Source organism: Lipotes vexillifer, unplaced genomic scaffold (assembly GCF_000442215.2).
Source record: "Lipotes vexillifer unplaced genomic scaffold, Lipotes_vexillifer_v1.1 scaffold988, whole genome shotgun sequence".
In the NCBI taxonomy this organism is placed as follows: Eukaryota; Metazoa; Chordata; class Mammalia; order Artiodactyla; family Lipotidae; genus Lipotes; species Lipotes vexillifer.
In genome coordinates this window covers 2,239,985-2,259,942 of record NW_006797916.1, presented here as the reverse complement: position 1 = coordinate 2,259,942, position 19,958 = coordinate 2,239,985, and the positions used below count along the sequence as shown (strand labels likewise).

At 56.8% G+C, this 19,958-nt stretch overlaps 2 protein-coding genes across 2 annotated transcripts in view; one reads left to right on the top strand and one right to left on the bottom strand.

Annotated features, from left to right (window-relative positions):
• Positions 1-13,191, bottom strand: part of ATG4B (autophagy related 4B cysteine peptidase) — a 20,614-nt gene extending 7,423 nt beyond the window's left edge. The window contains exons 1-7 of the mRNA XM_007469962.1: positions 13,164-13,191; positions 12,638-12,808; positions 4,173-4,274; positions 3,950-4,021; positions 2,258-2,356; positions 1,757-1,858; positions 1,160-1,232 (exon numbers count right to left, since the gene is read on the bottom strand). Of these exons, the coding sequence (XP_007470024.1) occupies positions 1,160-1,232; positions 1,757-1,858; positions 2,258-2,356; positions 3,950-4,021; positions 4,173-4,274; positions 12,638-12,647 (458 nt within the window). The 5' untranslated portion in view covers positions 12,648-12,808; positions 13,164-13,191. The remainder of the gene's footprint in view (positions 1-1,159; positions 1,233-1,756; positions 1,859-2,257; positions 2,357-3,949; positions 4,022-4,172; positions 4,275-12,637; positions 12,809-13,163) is intronic.
• A 117-nt stretch (positions 13,192-13,308) lies between these two features.
• Positions 13,309-19,958, top strand: part of THAP4 (THAP domain containing 4) — a 42,377-nt gene continuing 35,727 nt past the window's right edge. The window contains exons 1-2 of the mRNA XM_007469959.1: positions 13,309-13,385; positions 15,495-16,684. Coding sequence (XP_007470021.1) covers positions 13,309-13,385; positions 15,495-16,684 — 1,267 coding nt within the window. The remainder of the gene's footprint in view (positions 13,386-15,494; positions 16,685-19,958) is intronic.

Here is a 19,958-nt window from a genome sequence, read left to right as displayed (position 1 = left end):
GGGGGGCAGTGAGCACTGCTCAGAGCTCGGGCACACGCGGGTGGGCTGTCCTGAAGGGAAGAGGGGTCTGGCGTGACCCCAGCTTTTGGCCTGAGCCCCTGGAAGGGTGGTGCTGCGTTCCTGTAGGAGCAGTGGGCTGCGCTGGAGCACAGGGCAGGGCCAGCTCTGGGTCTGCGCTATTAGGTCAACGTGCCCCTTGGGCATCCGAGGGGCACTGCCGAATAAGCGTCTGGATATGAGTCTGGAGTTGGGACAAATCAGGAGCTGCGCACGCGCAAACAGGAGCTGAAAAGCCGCGACCAAAGGCGCGAGACAAGCCTGCAGGGCTCAGCAGTGCCGGCGACCAGATGGACAGAGAAGGACGGCTGAGCAGCCCAGGTTTCCAAGGAGCGCGGCAAGCACCCACACCAGGGGCTGCCTGCAGACAGCTGAGTAAGTCGGGGCTGAAACTCGGCCTTGGGACATGATGACGGAACTGACTGTGACCTCGACCGGGCTGCTTCAGGGCAGCAGGGCTGGGCCAGGACGCTAAAGGGCAGTGGGGGCTGGAAATCCCAGGGGCTGGGCAAGGAGACACAGACACAGTGGGCTTGGGGATCAGCTGGAAGCTGGACAGGAAACGGAGCAAGTGTCCTGGACCCCAGGAACTGACCCCAGCAGCAGGCGAGGAGGCGCACACTGGGCCCAGGGCAAAGGGAGGCGCCCACGGGGACTCCTGCAGCGCGGGAGCAGGCGGCAGAGGCGCGAGGCGGACGCGCGGGGAGCCATGGCTGAAGACAGCGGTCTCAAGGCAGGGGGATGGGCGGGAGCAGAGGCGGAGGCCCAAGGCGGCCACAGGCTGCCTGCCTGAGTGCCATCACCCCACGACCACTTCCACTTCCCAGGCCACCAGACACCATGGCACAGGAGGGGACGCGACACACAAGGAGCAAAGGCCCGATCTAGTGGCTGCATCTGGATGAAGGCATTCAGCCTCACTAGAAACGGAAATCCCAATTAACGAGACCACCGGCACGGTCACCTCTGAGGACCCTCCTGAGGGTCCTGAAAAGAGCACGAGACTCCTTATTTCCTTCAGCAGCAAAGACTGAGGCAAGGCTGAGCACCCCGGGTACCCGTGCCGCCTCGCAGGGAGGGCAGGAGCGCGCTCAGCACCTACTTGAGGACCTGGGCGACGGTGTTGGGCCCGTACCACTGGCCGATGGACTTGCCCTCGCCGACTCCCATTTGTGCTGAGGAAACAGAGCCGGTCAGCGGCACACGTGCCCCGCCACCCCCGCACCCCTCCCTGTGCCTCACAGAGGCCGATCCCAGCACGTGTGGCGTGAGGCGCATGCCACAGGAAGCCTGCCTTGGGCACGAACTCCTGACTGGCACCAGGACGCGTCCTCCCAAAGGGACAGACTCCTCCTCAAGGTGTCCCCTCCCCACCGACCTGCACCGGGCAGCAGGACTGGGGACATGGCCCAGGTGAGCGAGTTCAGGGCTCTACCCGCACCTCCGTCTACAGGTGGAGACATGACGCTCAGAAGCTGGATTAAGACACAGGAGCGCCCGGACTGCCGGCCGGAGCCCGGGAGGACCAGCCTCCAAGGCCACCAAGTTGGTATCCAGAGACAGGGTGCCCCACAGCACTCCACCACGGGCCCAGGGCCGTCCCCACCCCGCTGGCCTGCGCCTCACGGCACGCCAGGGCTCTCGGGGACCCGGCGCCGCAGCGGCCGAGGCGCGGGCCCGGCGCGCCGCCACCCCCCACCTATCTGGTGGATGGAGTAGCAGCTGTCCTTCCTGTCCAGGAACGCGCGCAGGACGCTGAAGTAGCTGTCCGGCTGCCTCGCCCGCCGCGTCCACCTCCAGTCTGCGGGAGACACGGGCCAGGCTCAGGGCCGCCAAAGTGCAGGCAAGCAGCCTGCGCTCCTCTAAGGCACTCCAGGCACTCGTGGTACCCAAACCTCTCCTGAACCTTTCTACATTTAAGACCCGAGTTCCCCGGGATTTCAAAGACACAGACAGCCAACACATCAAGACAAACCCATACAGAAAGGAGAGAGGGGCTCAGTAGTTTAAAAATAATTTCTACAAGACAAACGTTTCTCAGCATTTCTTTAAAGCCCCTTTCTCTCACCGACGAGAACCACTGGGTCGTAGCTGAAGGAAACCCCAAATCCTAAAGCGTCTCGTGGTGACCCACTCCCGCCGACCTGGCCCCACCACCCTCCTGGCTTCCTGCGGACGTGGCCACCCCAGGCTGACTCACCTCGGCCCAGGTGCCGGCACACCAGGGCTTGGGCAAAGATCATCTGTCCACACCGCAGCATGCAGCCCCAGCCCGTGTCCGAGGTGGGGCCGGTGCCCCCTGCCGTGGAGGACAGAGAGAGAGAGAGGCACTCACCATCAGACCGAGGCCAGAAGCCCACGCACGGGTCACCTCCGCGTCAGGTGACACACGCCATGTGAACCTGCTCACGCCAAGGCTGCGTTTGCTGGGAAGTGAAACGTCCTAACAACCCCCTCAAAATGGGCCAAGACGTGAACAAGTCACAGAGAGAAAAGAATGTCTGGAAACATGGAAAGATGCTCAGCCTCATGAGTAATGCAGAAAACGCCGTCCACCGGCCAGGGCACAGGGAGACTCTGACGTTGGGCACCGCGGTACCAGGTGTGCATGAGACAGGCCCTAAGATGACAGGAAACAGGGCTGAGACCACGCGGGCCGCTGTGGGGGGGCTGTATCCTTTGCCCGCCCCTCCAGCAGCCCCTCCCGCACACACGCGCAGGGGACAAGGCCTGCCTCCCGGGGCAGCGGCAGGATTGGGGGAGGCAGAGCCAGGTGTGCAGAAACAACCCCAGCCACCCACCCACCCACGCCCCACATGGTCGGCTCCACGCGGCCAAGGCCGACACAGACCACACGGCCGGGAGAGCCACCATGCTCCACCCGATGGCTTTTCCAAACACAGGGCTGCCCTCCAGCCCGTGCTGCCCCCGTGGGTTCAGACACCTATGGGTTCAGCACGCTGTAGGTCAGGTGTCTGTCCTCCTGACCACATAGTGAGCCTCAGAGGCCAGGCGACCCCGCCCCTGAGTCCAGGGCCAAGTAGGGGTGAAAGGAGAACTTTTGCTGGATGAACCAACATTTCCCAAGCATGTCTGACAAGCCCTGTCACTAGACACTAACCCTGGTGATAATGGCCACACCCCCTACCTTCCAGTGTTCCCAGACGTCGAGCTCTGGGGGACGGATGGAAGCACATCTAGCAGTGGGACCAATCGAGACAGGCCGCCAAGGCAGGGCCGCCTCCTAGTTCCAAACCTCCAGCCTGGGGTTCTCCGACTGGCAGAGGCCAGGCACGGAGCCAGGCCCCCATCTGTCCACCTCCAGGGGTACCGCGAGGAGAATCACTTCAATGGAACATGCTTTCGTATCACGTGAAACACGTCACATCCACCTTTAGCTCCCACCACAACTAGGTGTAGGAGATACTAGAAAAGGCAATGGGTACGGAGCAAGGGCGTCCCAACATCCTGGACCAACAGCAAGAAGCACACTGTACAGCTACAACCCAGGACAACACCAGAGGCACAGGCATACGAGCCCCCCGGGAGCAGCAGGCCGCAGCGCCACCGTGACGTGCCACACCGCTTCCCGCCCCGTTCTGCTCTACGTTTCAAATGCCGGTCATGACCCATTATCCAGATTTTAGGCCCCAGTAATAGAGTGTGGCTTACAGTCAGAAACATCACTGCCTCAGCAGAATCAGGGGCCCTGGGTTTGGAATCCAGCTCTGCCACCACCAGGCACAAGACCTCAGCCGGTTTATTTAACTAGGGTTGCCTCAGGATGACACCAAGTGACAAGTACTTGACACACTGAAGTCAAAGCTAGAAACCTAAGTTTTCCTCTTGAATCACATGCGCTTCATCCCACATTGTAACAGACAATACTCACCAATGGCTGGGAAGTTCTTCCTGTATGTAAACCAAAGTCTCGACGCCACATCGGCCAAGATCTCGTCCTTTTCTAGAGAGCGTTCGAGAGAAGAAACATGCACACACAGCCGTAAGTTTCCAGGGCACATGTTACAGAGAGACAGCAGATAACTACCACCACCAAACAGTCCTTTCTGCAGACTGAGCACGCAGAGCACAGCAGGCTCCGGCAGGGCTGGTACCTGTGAAGATGCTGTACTTTCTACCCAGGATCCAAAGAGGCTCCGAGGTTTCGGGGAAATCTTCAAACTCAGCAAATCGGAGAGTGTCGTAGGTCAGAGTAGCTATGGAAAGCAAAGACACACTCTGATGACAGTTCTATGATTTCATAAAACAACATCAGAGATAATTTATAGCATCTCCGTACAAAGAGCCCACATGGAATTCTGCATCTCAGTGCACCAGCCACACCACTACACTGAGAAATCAAACACTCGTGACCTGGCAGCGGCCCTGCACCCACTTCCTGAACCTCTCAAATTCAAGACAGAGTCATTGTCTGGCAGACCCAAGGGTGAGAGACCATCTAGGGGCCAGGCTCAGGGCACAGAAAGGAGGGGAAAAAAAGGCACCTGATTTAAGCCCTTAACTGGTTTAGATTTAACTCTAAAACGACAAAAACACAAGAGCCCAAACCTTTATCTCTGTACATGAGGGCGGCCCCAGATGGCACAGAAGGTCAAGCAAGCTCTCCTGGCCGTCCCAGGGCTCCCAGGCCATCCCGACTTCTGGGTTAGGAGCCGTAATGCAGTGAGCGGCAGAGGGGCAGAGCGCTACTCCTGGGAGGGACACTGACCTCCCGAAACTAGTGCAAAGCCCTCCAAGGTCCCGGGTGCCGCGAGGCCTGGAAACTGGGGGGCGCACCCCGACTTCCTAAGGAGGTGCCGTGCGCGCAGCAGCGTCCACCTGCTGTGTCTCCAAGACCTGAGCGCCTCCTCTGTGAGCACCCCCTTCTGTGTGGCTTCCACAAAGAAGCTTGAGAGGCCGTGTTCCTACCGCCCTGGAGCTCCGGCGGAGGATACCCTCCCTCTGCACACGGCCCCAGAGGCGACAGAGCTCAGCCACTGCCCGCGAGGTGAGGGGCACACAGTGTGTCCCAGGTACCCCATCTCCCCAGCTGCTGCCTCACCAGCTCCACAGTGCTCTCTTACCCTTCACCTGCACTCAACTCTTTGGAAAATCAAAGATATTAAATGCGTTTCCCCCACACCGGAGTTTATTTTTCAACAGCCCTACCTTTCAGTAAAAATGACATATGCTATTTATAAAAAAAAATAAAAACCCCGAAGACTACAAAATGTAAAAAATCACCCTCAGCTTCATGCCCAGCACTGACTCTCCTTCCAGAAGCCGTATGTGTAGATCCATAAATGAAGCCACGCCGCACCTGTGGCTGCTTCTTCATCCTTTTCCACGCGGTGGCAACAGCACCCCACCCAGACGTCTCAGGGCCCCACAGGGTCCTGCTGCACGCACATCCCTGTCAGCCCACATCCCACAACCTCCCAGCTCTGGCCTTCACAGGCTGGAGGTTCCCGAGCAGGCGCTTAGCCTCTCGTGTGGAAAGCCCCTCACCCATAAAACGGAACATATAACAGGATGCCCTGGCAGCGCAGCGCTGAAGTGTCCCTGAAACCCTTCCCATGAGGGGCTCACGAGGAGGCTGGCAGACAAAAGGCTCCACGGTCAGCTGGTGTCACTAACATCAAGGACGAAGACAAGCAATCCTACTACATCCAAAAGGATTAACTGGATGCACAGCAAATTCACAGTCACAGGGCTGGGATAGCAGCACTCACTAAACAAACAAATCCGCTTCAACAGAAGGCCCTGTGTTCACCGCTTCAAGAATGCTCAAACTGGTACTTCCCTGGTGTCCAGTGGTTAAGAATACGCCTTCCAATACAGGGGACGCGGGTTCGATCCCTGGTCGGGGTACTAAGATGCCATATGCCGCGGGACAACTAAGCCCGCGCACCGCAACTACTGAGCCCGCGAGCCGCAACGGAAGATTCCCCATACCGCAACTAAGACCCGACGCAGCCAAAAATAAATAATTAATTATTTTAAAAAAGGGATCCTCCCCCTTGCAAAAAGAAAAAAAAAAATAGAATTCTCGAACGTTGGGAACCCAGACCCAGCTCTGCCTTTTTTCTTTTCACCTGAAATCCTACAGGGTCAGAGGAGTCCTGTGCTTCCAGAGCAAGCTCTGCTGCCCAGAGGGCTGGGTGCAAGGCAGGGAACATGTCTTTCCAGACATTCTTTTCTCTCTGATGTGTCTGCTTGTCCACGCCTCTCCAGACGATGTCAGCCAGGCCGCTTTGGGATCAGGGGTAAATAATTTAATGTCCAAGTTTCTCTCTCCCCTTTTTTACATAAGATTACTTGTTTATGCAGGTGATTATAAAAACCGAGTTGAGATGAATTAAAGTTCTACCTTTTCAAGGAGCTGAAAACATCATGTGTCTCTGCTGCCCTTTGAAAGCCACCCCACATCTTCAGAAAGCACGGCCTTCTCTGACCTCGAGGCTTAAACGATACGTACACTCAAAACCCACAAAGATGACTCCAAGGAAAAAGCACGTAAACAAGACCTGATTTCAACTGGTAGCGCTGTGGGACTGTACCTCTCACCCTGCTGGACCGAGACCCCAGGAGACTGCAGCCTTGAACTGAAGGCAGACATGCCTTCTAAACGCTGGAGGCTCTGAGCGACAGAGGGACACGGCACACATCAAAGGACCGTTGAGACACTCCTGAGACACCTAGCTTCCCACAGTGAGAAAACTACCACCACGAGGGAGACAAGCAGATAAGGAAGAGAAGGAAACAAGGCTCGTTCTGAAAGCCAGGTGACAACGGCCGGCCGGAGGGGTTTTTTCATCTCCAAAGACACCACATGCAAAGCAGGTACATTTCTCAGGGTAATGAGCCAAATTTACAGGCAACAAAGCCAACTTCAGAGGCAAGGTAGTAATAGGCGTCCTACCTATTAAGTTAGAACACATCACCGAGCTTCCTGCTGTAACTAACAGAATGACGGCTGTGCAGTCTCAGCCTTTAGAGTCCTCACTGCGAGAGGCAACTGAAGGGAAAAAATGGGCAAGGTGGCAGCTGCAGGGCCCGGCAGCTCAGGTGCAGCCGGGAGGTGACAGTGCAGGTGGTCCCCGAGTCCCCTGGGCCCACACCTCCCTGCTCCTCCTGATGGCAGGGCCACCCGAGTCCTGCCCCCTGTTGGGTGCGGGTCACACCTGCCTCTTGAACCAGCCGCGGACACCCCGCAGGCCCTGCTCCCCTCTCCGGGCCACACGGGGCACCAGGCAGAGCATCCGGCCAGCGTGCGGGGCCAGAAGTCCGTTGCTCCCCTCTTGGGAACCCTCCGCGCCCGTGTCCTCGCTGGCAAAGCAGGAGTGGTGCTGCTTTCCTCGAGGCTCACGGGAGGAAGAAACACGTCAACACACACGAAGAGCTCCGATCCTCACTGGGTGGCGACGGGCAGCGCACGTGGGGCATCGCTGAAGCGGGTAGGAGACCTTGTCTCCACAGCCCGCGAAGACAGGGAGGTGCAACACCCGGGACGACGTCCACCGCCCGAGTGACTTTACCAGACCCGGACCCCGTAACGGAGCCTGCTCACAAGGGCAGGGCCGCCGGCCACCTCCCGGGCTGCTTCACTGTCCTCAGGCTTCCACCCCGGAAAGCAGCAGAGACGGACCTGCGGCGGCTTCAACCAGAAGAGCAGCGAGCGGAGGGCTTCTCATTCCCGGGCCGCTGTCAGAAAAGTCCCCGCGGGCCTGCGCAGAGGACGGGACCAACCCTCCCTCCTGACACCCACCCACGAGGCCACGGGCTGGGGCACGTGGACCAGACCCCCAGCTCCCTGACCTTCGGCTCAGCCTCTGTAACGGAGAAAGGAAAGACTTTTCCGAATTCCATTCACCTCCAGTGTTCAACTTCCTAATTTGTATTAAGATTTGATTTTGGAGACAGAGAACCCACACGCTAGCTGTATGACACCCGATTCAAATCTCTAAGCCTCAGTTTCCTCACCCACGAAATGGGGAGAAGCTGCCAGCTCTGCCCAGTGGGCTGAGAACACAGGATAGGTTCCAGCACCGTGGGCAACCCCCAGCCATGGCTCTGAGCACCTCCTGTGCCTCTTCCTCGTGTGATCTCAGACCTCATTACTTACAAGAGGAAACTAAATTCCCCCTTCCCTGAACCAAACAACACTTTTGTTTTATCATCGGTATTAATTTAGCCACAAATATGTATTCATGTTTGTGCAGAACAGAAAACATTACAGAACACCAGTCCAGAAAAGACTCCAACAGAAAAACTAATACTTTTCCATTTTAAAACTAAAGTTCGCAATCACTGAGCTTCACAGAGGCCGACCAACACGAGGAGCCCACCCTCGAAGGTTCCTCATCGACTGTTCTCAGACTGACCAGCTCCACTGGGGATTGAGGCCAGCAGCCTCCGCACTCCGCCCAGAGGGCTACCTCGTCTCACACCAAAGCCCTGTGATAACCTCAGCACCTTCACATCCGACATCATTTCATTTGAAGTTCACACACCTCCTGAGTTAAAAGGAGCCCAACTTCCCAAAGAATGCCAGTCTCCAGATGCCCAGGTAATGATTTTAATTTTTTATATCTTTTTTTAACTTAATTATTTTTTGTTATTAATTAATTAATTAATTTTGGGCCGCGTTGGGTCTTTGTTGCTGCGCACAGACTTTCTCTAGTTGCGGCGAGCTGGAGCTACTCTTCATTGCAGTACACGGGCTTCTCAGTACGGTGGCTTCTCTTGTTGCAGAGGACGGGCTCTAGGCATGCAGGCTCAGTAGTTGTAGCTCAGTAGTTGTGGCGCACGGGCTTAGTTGCTCCGCGGCATGTGGGATCTTCCTGGACCAGGGCTTGAACCCGTGTCCCCTGCACTGGCAGGCGGATTCTTAACCACTGTGCCACCAGGGAAGTCCCATGATTTTAATTTGAAATAAGATGACACACAGAAGAAGCAAGACAGGCACCATCCACCTTGAGAAAGAAGCCTTTTAGAAACACTTTTCCCACCTGGTCACCTGGGTCCCAAACGCCTGATTTTCCACCTCTTCCCCCCTAGGGTGTCCCTGATCACACCCAGAAGAGGAAGTGGAAAGCCTTTTAACAGAATGGCAATTCCATTTTTAAAATGTTTCAATTTCATGTTATTAATATGATAGAAAATAGCAAACTGTGCTCCATAAATGTAACCACATGACAGTCCCAATTACAGAACTCAGCCAGGGAGAACGACAAAAATCATGCACCGTTACTTTTCTTGTAGAGCTAAGTGTAATGTACCACATTTCAAAGACATTTCCTCAAAATGCTTATGTTTCTGAGGGATTATACTCTGTAAATACATGTATTATATGCGCTTTATGAATAAAATTAAAACAAGGAATCTTCCTTTCCTTCAGAAAATGCTTATGTTTAAGATAACAGGCTTGCAAATAGTCAGTTTTCTCAAATCCCAAATAGTTTATATGAAAACGCTGCTGCTTCCGTTCCGAATGAAAAAAGGAAGGAAGGGAAGGAGAATGGAAGGGAAGAAAAGCTGGAACTTCAGCGGCATGAAAATACTGCACACGCCGCTTCAGTGGCCACACTGGACAGAGCGTCCACAGCGAGCCCCGCTGCCCTGCCGTGAGCTGCCCTCCTCATCAGCCACACTTGACGCCAACACACTGCATTTCCGTCACACACAGACTCTGCAGCCCAGGGACATATACAGGACAGGGATGTGTGCGTTAACACCAATTCAAGTTCTGCTTCTTCGATGGCCAGCCACATACCAGACACAACGTAAAGTACCAGAGATGAAACACAAGACACCGGCTCTGTCCTCAAGGAACGGACAGCATGTTGATTTAAGTGCCAACTGGAGCGGGTTTTTTCTGGCTACGTTGGGTCTTCGTTGCTGCGCGTGGGCCTTCTCTAGTTGTGACGAGCAGGGGTTGCTCTTCGTTGCGGTGCGCGGGCTTTTCGTTGCGGTCGCATCTCGTTGCGGAGCACGGGCTCTAGGCATGCAGGCTCAGTAGTTGTGGCTCACGGGCTCTAGAGTGCAGGCTCAGTAGTTGTGGCACACAGGCTTCGTTGCTCCGCGGCATGTGGGATCTTCCCGGACCGGGGCTCAAACCCATGTCCCCTGCACTGGCAGGAGGATTCCCAACCACTGCACCACCGGGGAAGCCCCTCGAGCGTGTTTGAACAGACAGTGCTTGGGGCCCGCCTGCCACCTTCAGACCTCTACGCAGCAGCCCCAGGGCCCCATCCCCAGCTCTGTCTCTCTCCTCCCACACTCAGACCCTCAGTGACCTCGTCCAAAGTGGCCCCCCACACACTTCTACCTCCAGCCCCATCCTCCTCCCTCAGCTCCAGGCCTGCAGACCCAAGGCTCTCTGGACGTCAAAACATGGACATCTAGCAGGTACCTCATGGTCACCATGTACAAGACCAAACTCCTAACAGCTCCCCACCAAGCAGGATCTCCCCATGTCTCCCCACTTGAGTTTCTCAGCTCAAGCCATACCTCACCATCTCCAGCCCCTCCCTCTCCACCCCGCCCTCGCCACGTCCCACTGGTACAGTCCCACTGTCTCAACCTGCAGAGGCAGCCAGAGGTCAACGCCCTCTCCCCACGCTGACCGAGGCCTCCAAGGGTTCGCGCGCGGCGTACTGCAACAGCCTCCTAACTGGTCTCCTGGCCTCGCTGCTGCCCGTCTGCAGGAGAGCAGCCCGAGCAAGTCGCATTACTCCTCCTCTCAAAAGTCTCCGAAGTATCTCCCGCCCGCTCGGACACCCTCACCACGAGCCCACAAGGCCTCACCTGGGCTGCATCACTGCTCCGCCTTCAGCTCTCCCCCCCCCACCCACTGTACCCTGGCCTGTACCACTGGCTGCTCCCGGAGCAGGACGCCTGCCCTCCCCCCGCACTGTTTCTGAGTCCTGGTCAAAAGTTACCTCTGTGGTGAGACCTTTCCGGGCCATCCTGGCGACTCCAAACCCCTCCTGTTTGACCCACGTCACCCGCCCACGAGCCACACCGTGGGTGTCATGTCTAGCATGTCAGCCAGCACACGGTTTTTATCTATTTTGTTCACTTCTCTAGCCCCAGGGTCTAGAACAATGCCAGACACAAACCCACACTCAGTAATAAGTATAGTTATTGAACAGATGACTATAAAAACAACCAGGAACTGCATAACATCTGGCAAGGAAGGCAGAATCTGTAAGGACTCCAGGGATCAGGGGAGGCTGGACCATTAATCATCCTAAAAGGTGGTACAGCACCACATCAGAAAGAAGACTCTCCACAACACCCTACAAATGTCATATACATTTTTACTAGCATCAATAGAGGCCTTCAAACGTGAACAGCTTTTCTGCTTTGAAGCAGTGATCTGTGTCCCATGAGGTATTGCCATGCGGCTACTCAACTTTAACGTGATGGTTTTCACGTTTAACGTAAAACGACCATCACAAAACTGTGCCTTCCACCCTAACCGAGTCTCCCAATGAATGCTCTTAGGCACCCAAGCAGTCATAACCTAAAAGAAACTAGATGACTAAATAATTCTATTCCTTCCCCGACCCCGGGCCTAGTACTTTTTCTGTTTTGAACAACTTCACAATACTTCTGGTTAACATCATGTTTTGGGAGTCATGGCTACCATTCTGTCCTACTACCTTGTGACTTAAGTGACAAGATGCCACAAGTCACTGAAATATTGGCCATACAGGTCTATATTACAGTTTCCAAACTGAGAGTTCACTAAATTTACACTGTAGCTACCAGGAAAAAAAAAAAAATGAGGCAAAAACCGTGCCATCCAGAATAACAGGTGGAATTAAACCAGAAGAAAGTTTTTACAGATGTGGGGATACTTGAATACAAATCACTCCCTACAAGTTATAAAAGAACTAAAACTGCTGTGGGATGAAAAAGAGGACCTTTCAAGGTGTAAGAATGCTTTCGAGGATACTGGACAAATATCCAAAATAGCGTGCCAGGAAAAATTAAACAATTCTCCCCCCTGGAGCAGAAACATGATGAAACATAGCAAAACAGCACATCCACAGATGTACACATACGTACGTATACGCACACACCCTCCCACCCCAGCCCCCACACACTTTGTGTTAGAGAGGTAAGACATGATGAGATGGATTCAGTCTGTCTTTTCAGTCACGGAAAACGCTTAGCTCATCTACTGGTTACTGAATTTGAAAAAAAAAAAAAACGTATGGTTTGAGTGGTGGAGTATGTTGCTCGCCTCCAACCCACCCCCGTAACTTTATAAGAGTTAAAGTTTCCCCTTCGTAACTCCTAGCGAACGGACAAAAGCTTCCCCACCGCACTGTCATGGACCGGCTCCGCCCGGCCTCCAGCACCGCTCGGCGTCCCCACCCGCCGTCCCGGACGCCGCGCTGCCCCGATCGGCGCCGGCCTCCCGCGGACGCCGCCCGCGCCCCGCTCCGCCCCAGGGCCCCGCTCCGCCCCGCGCCCAGGCCGCGCCGGCGAAGCCCCGGCCCAGGCCCCGGCGCCAAGCGGCCCGGCGAGCGCCGCCCCCGTCCCCCCGCGCCCCGCCGGCCCTCACCTGCGTCCATCTTCCCTCCAGAACCGCCGACTAAGCCCGGCGTCGCTCCGACGGTTCCGCAGAGAGACGCGACGGCACGCCGCCGTGGCCAATCCGGGCCGAACGGGTGCGGGCGCGGGCGGGGCCGGAAGTACGCGGCGGAAGTGCGCCGCCGCCATCTTGGCGTACGGCGGACCCAGCGCGGAGGCCCGGGCCCGCGCGCTCGGCTCCACGGCGGCCTGCGTCGTGCTTCCGGGGATCCCAGCAGCGACCCACCGGGGCAGCGGAAGCAGGCGCGAGCGGGCAGCAGGGCACCGGGGCGGGCTCGTGAGCCCGTCGTGCGCTCAGGCCCGCCGGCGCGGCCATCTTGCCGTACGGATGCCCCCCAAGCGCCTTGTCGCCGCAGGGCGCTGCCGGCCCGGGGCGCCCCCGCCCACCCTAGACGCCGCGAGCCGTGGGCTGCACCCTGCCAGGTGCCGGGTATCCAGGGCGCGCCGAGGGCCGGGCCTGGCGTCCGGGCGGCGGGCGTCCGGGCGCCGCCATCTTGCCGTACGGCGGGAGCCGCGGGGCTGGCTCCCACGTCCCGCAGCCGTGTCGCCGCGCGCCCTCCCCTCGGGGCGGTCCCGCCCGGGGCTCGGCGCGGCGAGACGAGGGCCGGAGCCTGGCGGCGGCGCGGCGGCCCGAGGCCCGAGATGGTGATCTGCTGCGCGGCCGCGAACTGCTCCAACCGGCAGGGCAAGGGGGAAAAGCGCGCCGTCTCCTTCCACAGGTAACCGGGCCCCGCCCGCCGCCGCCTGCCCGCCGCCCGCGCGGCCCGCGGGCCACGCCCCCGCCCGACCCGGCTCGGCCCGGCCCGGCCCCGCGGGGAGACTGAGGCCGCGCGGCCCTGTCGGACGCGGGGTAGCTCAGGGCGCGGGCCCCGGGCCGGTTCCGCGAGTGAGTCAGCGCGGCGCTGTGTGACCTTGGCCCGGCCGGCGTCTCTGGGCCGGGCGCCTCGGGCCACCGCGGCCGGCGGCTTCCATCCGCGGCCACCCGACCCCCGCGACCCTCGGCCGCCGGTGCGCGCCCCATGCCCACTCGGAGGCCGCCCGGCGCCCACGCCGCGGCCTCGGCAGCCTCTCCACCACCCCGTGGCCACCCTGCACCCCATGGGTTCGGGTTGGCGCCGCCAGTCTCCAGAAACGGTGTGTTCTGGAAACACGCTTCCTTCGGTCGGTTGTCGTCTTGCGTTTGCTGTGGCTTTTCTGCTTTTTTCGTCGCGGGGGAGTCAGTCTTGATCTCTGCGATCAGGGATGTGGCCGAGCAAATGCGCCTCGTGGATTAACACGCGCACCAGACGCTGTGTCCTAGAAGGGGCCTCGCGGTCGGCCTCGGGGAAGGTAGCCCTGCCGCGCGGAGGTGAGTCCCGGGAGGTCCCTGACAGCATCCAACGTGGGGCCGGCCCAGCCTGCTCCTCGCCGGGGCTTAGCTGCGAGTCGTGGAGGGCTCTGTTCCGTGGGCGCCCACTGAAACCGGCCCGAGGCAGGGCAGGGGCTGGCCTTCTCTCTGGCCTGGCCTGCTTCGTGAAGGCTCTGGAATTCAATCTCTTACAGCGAGTCCTTTTCTACGACCTCCACGCTGGAGGTACCAGAACAGTGAGCAGAAGGAAATCCACCTTAGAAATCTCCTCCCGGACACTTTTCTGTTTTCCTTTTGATGTTGCAGGATGGTATTCAAGTTTTGAAAGCCTGGAGGACATTTGTTCTGTAGTCTTACTGAAAGTTCATGGTGGTTTGCGCTAAGTCTTGGGTCGTTGCAACCTATCAGGATAGTAACAGCAGGTCGTTTCAGCGGCCAGCCAGCATCATGCTTACTTGAGTTTCCTTCAGAGCCCTTAGTTTTGTGACTGTATTTGAAAACGGAGGCAAAGCATTGCAGAGGAGGCTGCTCTTGGCATTCATAATGGCCGAGGACGTGGGAACTGGGGTGTGGGGGGAGCTTCGGGTAATGGGCTCCCAAAGCAGCGAGGAAATTTAGAGGGTCATGCTGCTTGGAGCTTCATGAGGAGTTGGTGTCCCCGTGGTCCTGGTCCGCAGCAGCGTCAGGTGGGTTAGGTGACCTCAGGTGCAGCAGAACAGCCCTCTGGAATGGCCGCTCTACTCCCACCCTCGTATGTGTAGTTTCACCAGAGTTTTCTAAATAGACATCTTGCCTGAATGAGAAAAAAATGATCATTAAGTGTCTTTTTCAGTATTTGCCAGGGACTGGTTGCTTTTCAGAGGGAGCCGCAGAGCCGCGGCTGTTGAGTCTCGCCTGCTTTGTGAGCTGCTCTCGCATCCTCAGCTCCTCGAGCCGCAGCTGGGGCACGGGGGCGGGGGCGGGGGTGTGTGTGTCTGGGACGCTCTCCTGGCCTCTTGCTCCCATCTCTGCTGTCTGACGCTTGGCCTGACTTCTAAATGGGGAGGGACAACCATCTTCCTTTGGGCACCCCAAGCCCTGCATCCCAGGCACACCAGGAGGGTTGGCCAGCTATGAGCTTCTAGGAACTATTTCCAGGACTTCCTGCAGCCTTTCCCGCTGTCCATCTGGTGCTGTCTCTCCAAGGATTCTGTATCCCTGCAGGGCATTTACCACAGCCTGGGAGGAGGTATCCACCTTCACTCTTTATCCACCCTACGGACTGTAAGCTTCTTAAGGGCAGGCGATGTGTCTTTCATCTTTCTATTTCAGTAATAAGTTGCAAGTAGAAGGTATTCCTTAGGTCTTTGTTAAGTTTTTAAATGGGTAAAGTCAACACAGGCTTTGGGTATTTGCAAATACACTTGTTCTGCTCTTATAGTTGATAGTAGTAGGGGGAGGCATTTATTTATTTTTTTCTAATTTGTCATTTGTCCTGCAGATTCCCCCTGAAGGACTCAAAACGTCTGATCCAGTGGTTGAAGGCTGTTCAGAGGGATAACTGGACGCCCACTAAGTATTCTTTCCTCTGTAGTGAACATTTCACCAAAGATAGCTTCTCCAAGAGACTGGAGGACCAGCACCGCCTGCTCAAGCCCACGGCCGTGCCGTCCATCTTCCACCTGGCTGAGAAGAAAAGGGGGGCCGGAGGCCATGGCCGCCCCCGGAGAAAGGACACCAGGAAGGCCTCGGGGGGTCTGAGGGCACATGCAAGTGACATTGCCGACGGGAAGGCAGCTGCAGGGTCATCATCGTCGTCGTCCTCGAGTGAAAGCCTGATGGCCAAGCCCGAGTCCCGCAAGCTGAAGCGGGGCGCGTCACAGGGCAGACCCACAGCCAGGGCCACCCGGGAGGCTGCCGGTCTGCAGCGGGCCCGACAGCCTCCGGAAGGACACTCAGATGACAGTCCGGCCTCCGCCACCGCGTCCGGCGGCCGGGGAGAAGCCAACGCTTGTGCTGTGGATGCCGGCGACGAGAACGCCACCTCCCCGGACGGGGGCCTGGTGGACAGGAGCGGCATTTCTGTGGATGACTTTACCCCACCGGGGTCGGGGGCCTGCAAGTTCATTGGCTCGCTTCATTCCTACAGTTTCTCCTCCAAGCACACCCGCGAGAGGCCGGCCGTCCCCCGGGAGCCCGTGGACCGCAAGAGGCCGAAGAGAGACGCCGAGCCCGGCTGCAGCGGGAGCAGCCCGGGGCCCGATAAGGGGCCGGCGCAGAGCCCGCCACGCGCGCCCCCCGCGGCGAGCTCTTCGCTCACGGCCACGCCGCAGAAGCCCGCGCAGGGCCCCTCGGCACCTCCGGCCGACGCGACCCCGAAGCCAGCGGCCGAGGCCGTGCAGAGCGAGCACAGCGACGCCAGCCCCATGTCCATCAACGAGGTCATCCTGTCGGCGTCGGGGGCCTGCAAGCTCATCGACTCGCTGCACTCCTACTGCTTCTCCTCCCGCCAGAGCAAGAGCCAGGTGTGCTGCCTGCAGGAGCAGGTGGAGAAGAAGAATGGCGAGCTGAGGGCCCTGCGCCAGAGGGTCAGCCGCTCGGACGGCCAGGTGCGCGAGCTGCGGGAGCAGCTGGACCGGCTGCGGCGGCTGAGCCTCCCCCACCCGAGCAGCCTGCTGGCCCCTGGCCGCGGTCAGTACCCGGGCCTGGCGCCCGCGCGGCTGGGGTTCGCGAGCGCGGGGCCTGCGCCGTGCGGTGCCTCCTGAGAGGGGAGCCAGGCCGGCGAGCTCGCCTCACCGGCTGCGCTCCGGGGTGCCTGGGAGGTGGCTGTAGCTGGGAGCCTCAGCCGGTGAGGAAGGAGGGGTGGGAGACCCAGAACCACGGTGGTGGGGCCTGGACGGCTGGTCCTCCGCCCCACCAGGGTCCCTTCCTGCCGCAGACCTCACGCAGACAGAAATTGCTAACGAGTTAGGGTCGAAACGTAAGCTTAGACAGACGCGGTGAGCCGTTAGAAAGATCGTAGGAGACCCTTAAAATCACGAGGAGGTTCTTTCTAGTTGGGGTGTGATGAATATCCTGACGTTAAAGCATTTTGAACATTAATAATAACATTTTAAAAATTTTAGACGCCTATTCAAGTAGAGTATGTTCTCTCGTAAGAACACTGCAGAAATACACCGGCTAAGAAGTGGTGAAGATTCCCCTTTCCCACTCACCTCCCCACTTTTATTCCTGGTTGCCATTAAAATTTAGTGTGCAGGGCTTCCCTGGTGGCGCGGTGGTTGGGAGTCCGCCTGCCAGTGCAGGGGATGAGGGTTTGTGCCCCGGTCCGGGAGGATCCCACATGCCGCGGAGCGGCTGGGCCCGTGAGCCATGGCCGCTGAGCCTGCGCGTCCGGAGCCTGTGCTCCGCAACGGGAGAGGCCACAACAGTGAGAGGCCCGCATACTGCAGGAAAAAAAAAAAAAATAGTGTGTATTCTTAGACTTTTTTAAATGTTTTATGAAAAATATATTCATTTGGCTGCATTGGGTCTTAGTTGCGGCACATGGGATCTTTGGTTGTGGCATGCGGGCTTCTTAGTTGCAGCATGCCAACTTTTATTTCTTACAGAATCAGTTTTGAGGTTAGTATCTTTTGCCTGTTATGTGTATAAAGGTGGAAACCATTTTCCTACCACATCGTGCATATAGTCTGAATCATCGTTTGTCTTCCAGGTTGTAATTACCACTGCAGGTGAGAAAAGGCTCCATCCAGTGTGTGACAGGCTGTTCAGGGCCTACTAGACCCCCAGGTCAACAACCATCAGCACAACCAAAAACAAAAGCAAAACCCAATGCCATCCTGATGTACTGGTCAGAGTTACACACTACATTCTCCTGTTATTTTAAAGTGGTTTTTGTAGTTTCTCGTACCTGATATTACTTGTTGGTACATTTTTCTGCTCCTCTTGGTCAGACGCCCCATAGTTTGTCACTCTTGCAGGTCTTTCCAAACAGCCTGCACTGATTAGGTCTCCATTGTTGTTTCTGCTTCCTTCTTCCTGACTTCTTTCTGCTTTCTTGGGTTTTATAGCTGTTCTGGCTCCTGGAGGGAAGTGCATAACGTCTTTGGGGACAGTTTATGTTTCTCGGTACCTGCAGTTGAGGCTGGATCCCTCCTTCTGTCCCTTTGGCTCCGCGCCACAGACCCGCCTCCTGTTGCTCTCCTTGCCCTTAGTTTCTAAAGAGTTTGTAATTTCAGTCTTGATTCCCTCTTTAACTTGAGTTGTTTAGGAGGGTGTTGTGGTTTTCAAGTGGACGGATTGGGGGAAGGGAGTTAATTTTTTGTGTTATTGTTAAGGTTCAGTGACTTAAAGATACTTGCTTTATAGAATCTTCTGAGGTTTCATTGTGGCTCAGACGCTCTTTGTTTGTGACTGTTTCCTTACAGCTTGAGAAGAAGGTGTCCCGTCCATCGATTGGTTACATTGTTCTGTCTGGCTGAGGCTGGATCTAGCTTATTTTACTGGTCAACTGATCTGTTTCCTAACTTACTGTATCCACTGACCTGTTGATTTTTAAGAGGTGAGGTAGGTCTGTCACTGTGATTCCTGAGGTGCCATTGCTTCTTGAATGTCTGTTCAGTTTAACTGTATTTACAGACCGTGTTATTAGATACGTGAGTATGCCTCCGTGTTACCAAACAGAAAAGCCTATTTTGTCCCATTTAAAGTTTCACTTGTCTCCTTATTTTCAACCTTTTTATATCCCTTTATTTTGTAGCTATATTTTAGCTCAATCTGAGAGCCTTATATAAAGTAATCCGTTTACAAGTGGGATTATAGATAAATTGAAACTTGGGCCTGACTCTTTATTTTATTTTTTAATTTGTTAGGCTTTCTCGTTGTTTCTTTTTCTATTCTGATGGGTGTCTGTCAGCCTTCATCCTGTCTTCCTGTAAATGCTTGAGTTGAGGGGCTCCTGTGCCCCTTCCCAGCCCCCGTCCCTCCCCCCCGTCCCTCCCCCCGTGTGGGTCGTCTCTGATCTGAGCTCCAAATCCTCATCTCCCCAGTAGATGCACGTACACGTGGTATTGGTTACTTTATTCACCATGATTTATCGTTACCAATTTTTCCCTCTTTTGGATAAATAGTTAATGATTTGGGGGGAACTCACATGACAGAGAAGCTTTGAGAGGAATCGAGTTTGAGATGCCTCACAGGTGCTGATGCCAGAGAGCCAGCACCCAGCCTCTTGACGTTGCTTGTGTGTGCCTGCAGAGGGGGGAGAAAAAGGTATTGTAGAAAGGGCGGTGCTTTGCTGGGCTGCCGCAGCTCTGATCAGAATGGAGAAAGGATGGCTGACTCGGCCACATGGGGTCACTGGTGACCACAGTCTCCTTGGAGTGGTGGGAATGGAGCTGGGTGTAGAGCCAGTGAAGGGAGGGGCCGGTGAGGGTGGCTGGGGACCAGGCACTTTAAGAGGTCGAGCTGTGGGGACAGTGGGCAGTAGCCAGAAGGGAACACGACTCCACGGGGAAGTTGTGTGTGTCAGATGCGGACGAGGGAGCAGGTGTCTGCTGGGGCCCAGATGGACAGGGAGAGCCGTGAGGACAGACAGGAGCGCACTGGGCCCTGAGGAGGGGGTGGGGGTGGGTGCTGCCCCTCTGCTCCTGGGCTCCCTGGGGTGGAGGGAGAGGCTGCAGGAAGAGCTGGGCCAGGGGCAGTGGGAGGGATGGGAGGGAGAGAGGCCACGCAGGGCCTCGCTCGGAGCCACGGTCCCCGCCTGTGGCTCTCCTTGGCGTCTGCTCCCTCAACCGTTCCCAGTGTGCTTACGACTTCATTCATCGGTGAAGGAACCTTCTGATGATTTTATAGGGTGTGTTGAAAGGACTGTGCACATGTTTATTCAGTCCCTGACCTGCAGCCAGTCCCATTTTTTTGGACAGAATCGCTGAAGCAGAGAAGCCCGGCCAGTGGACCTGCA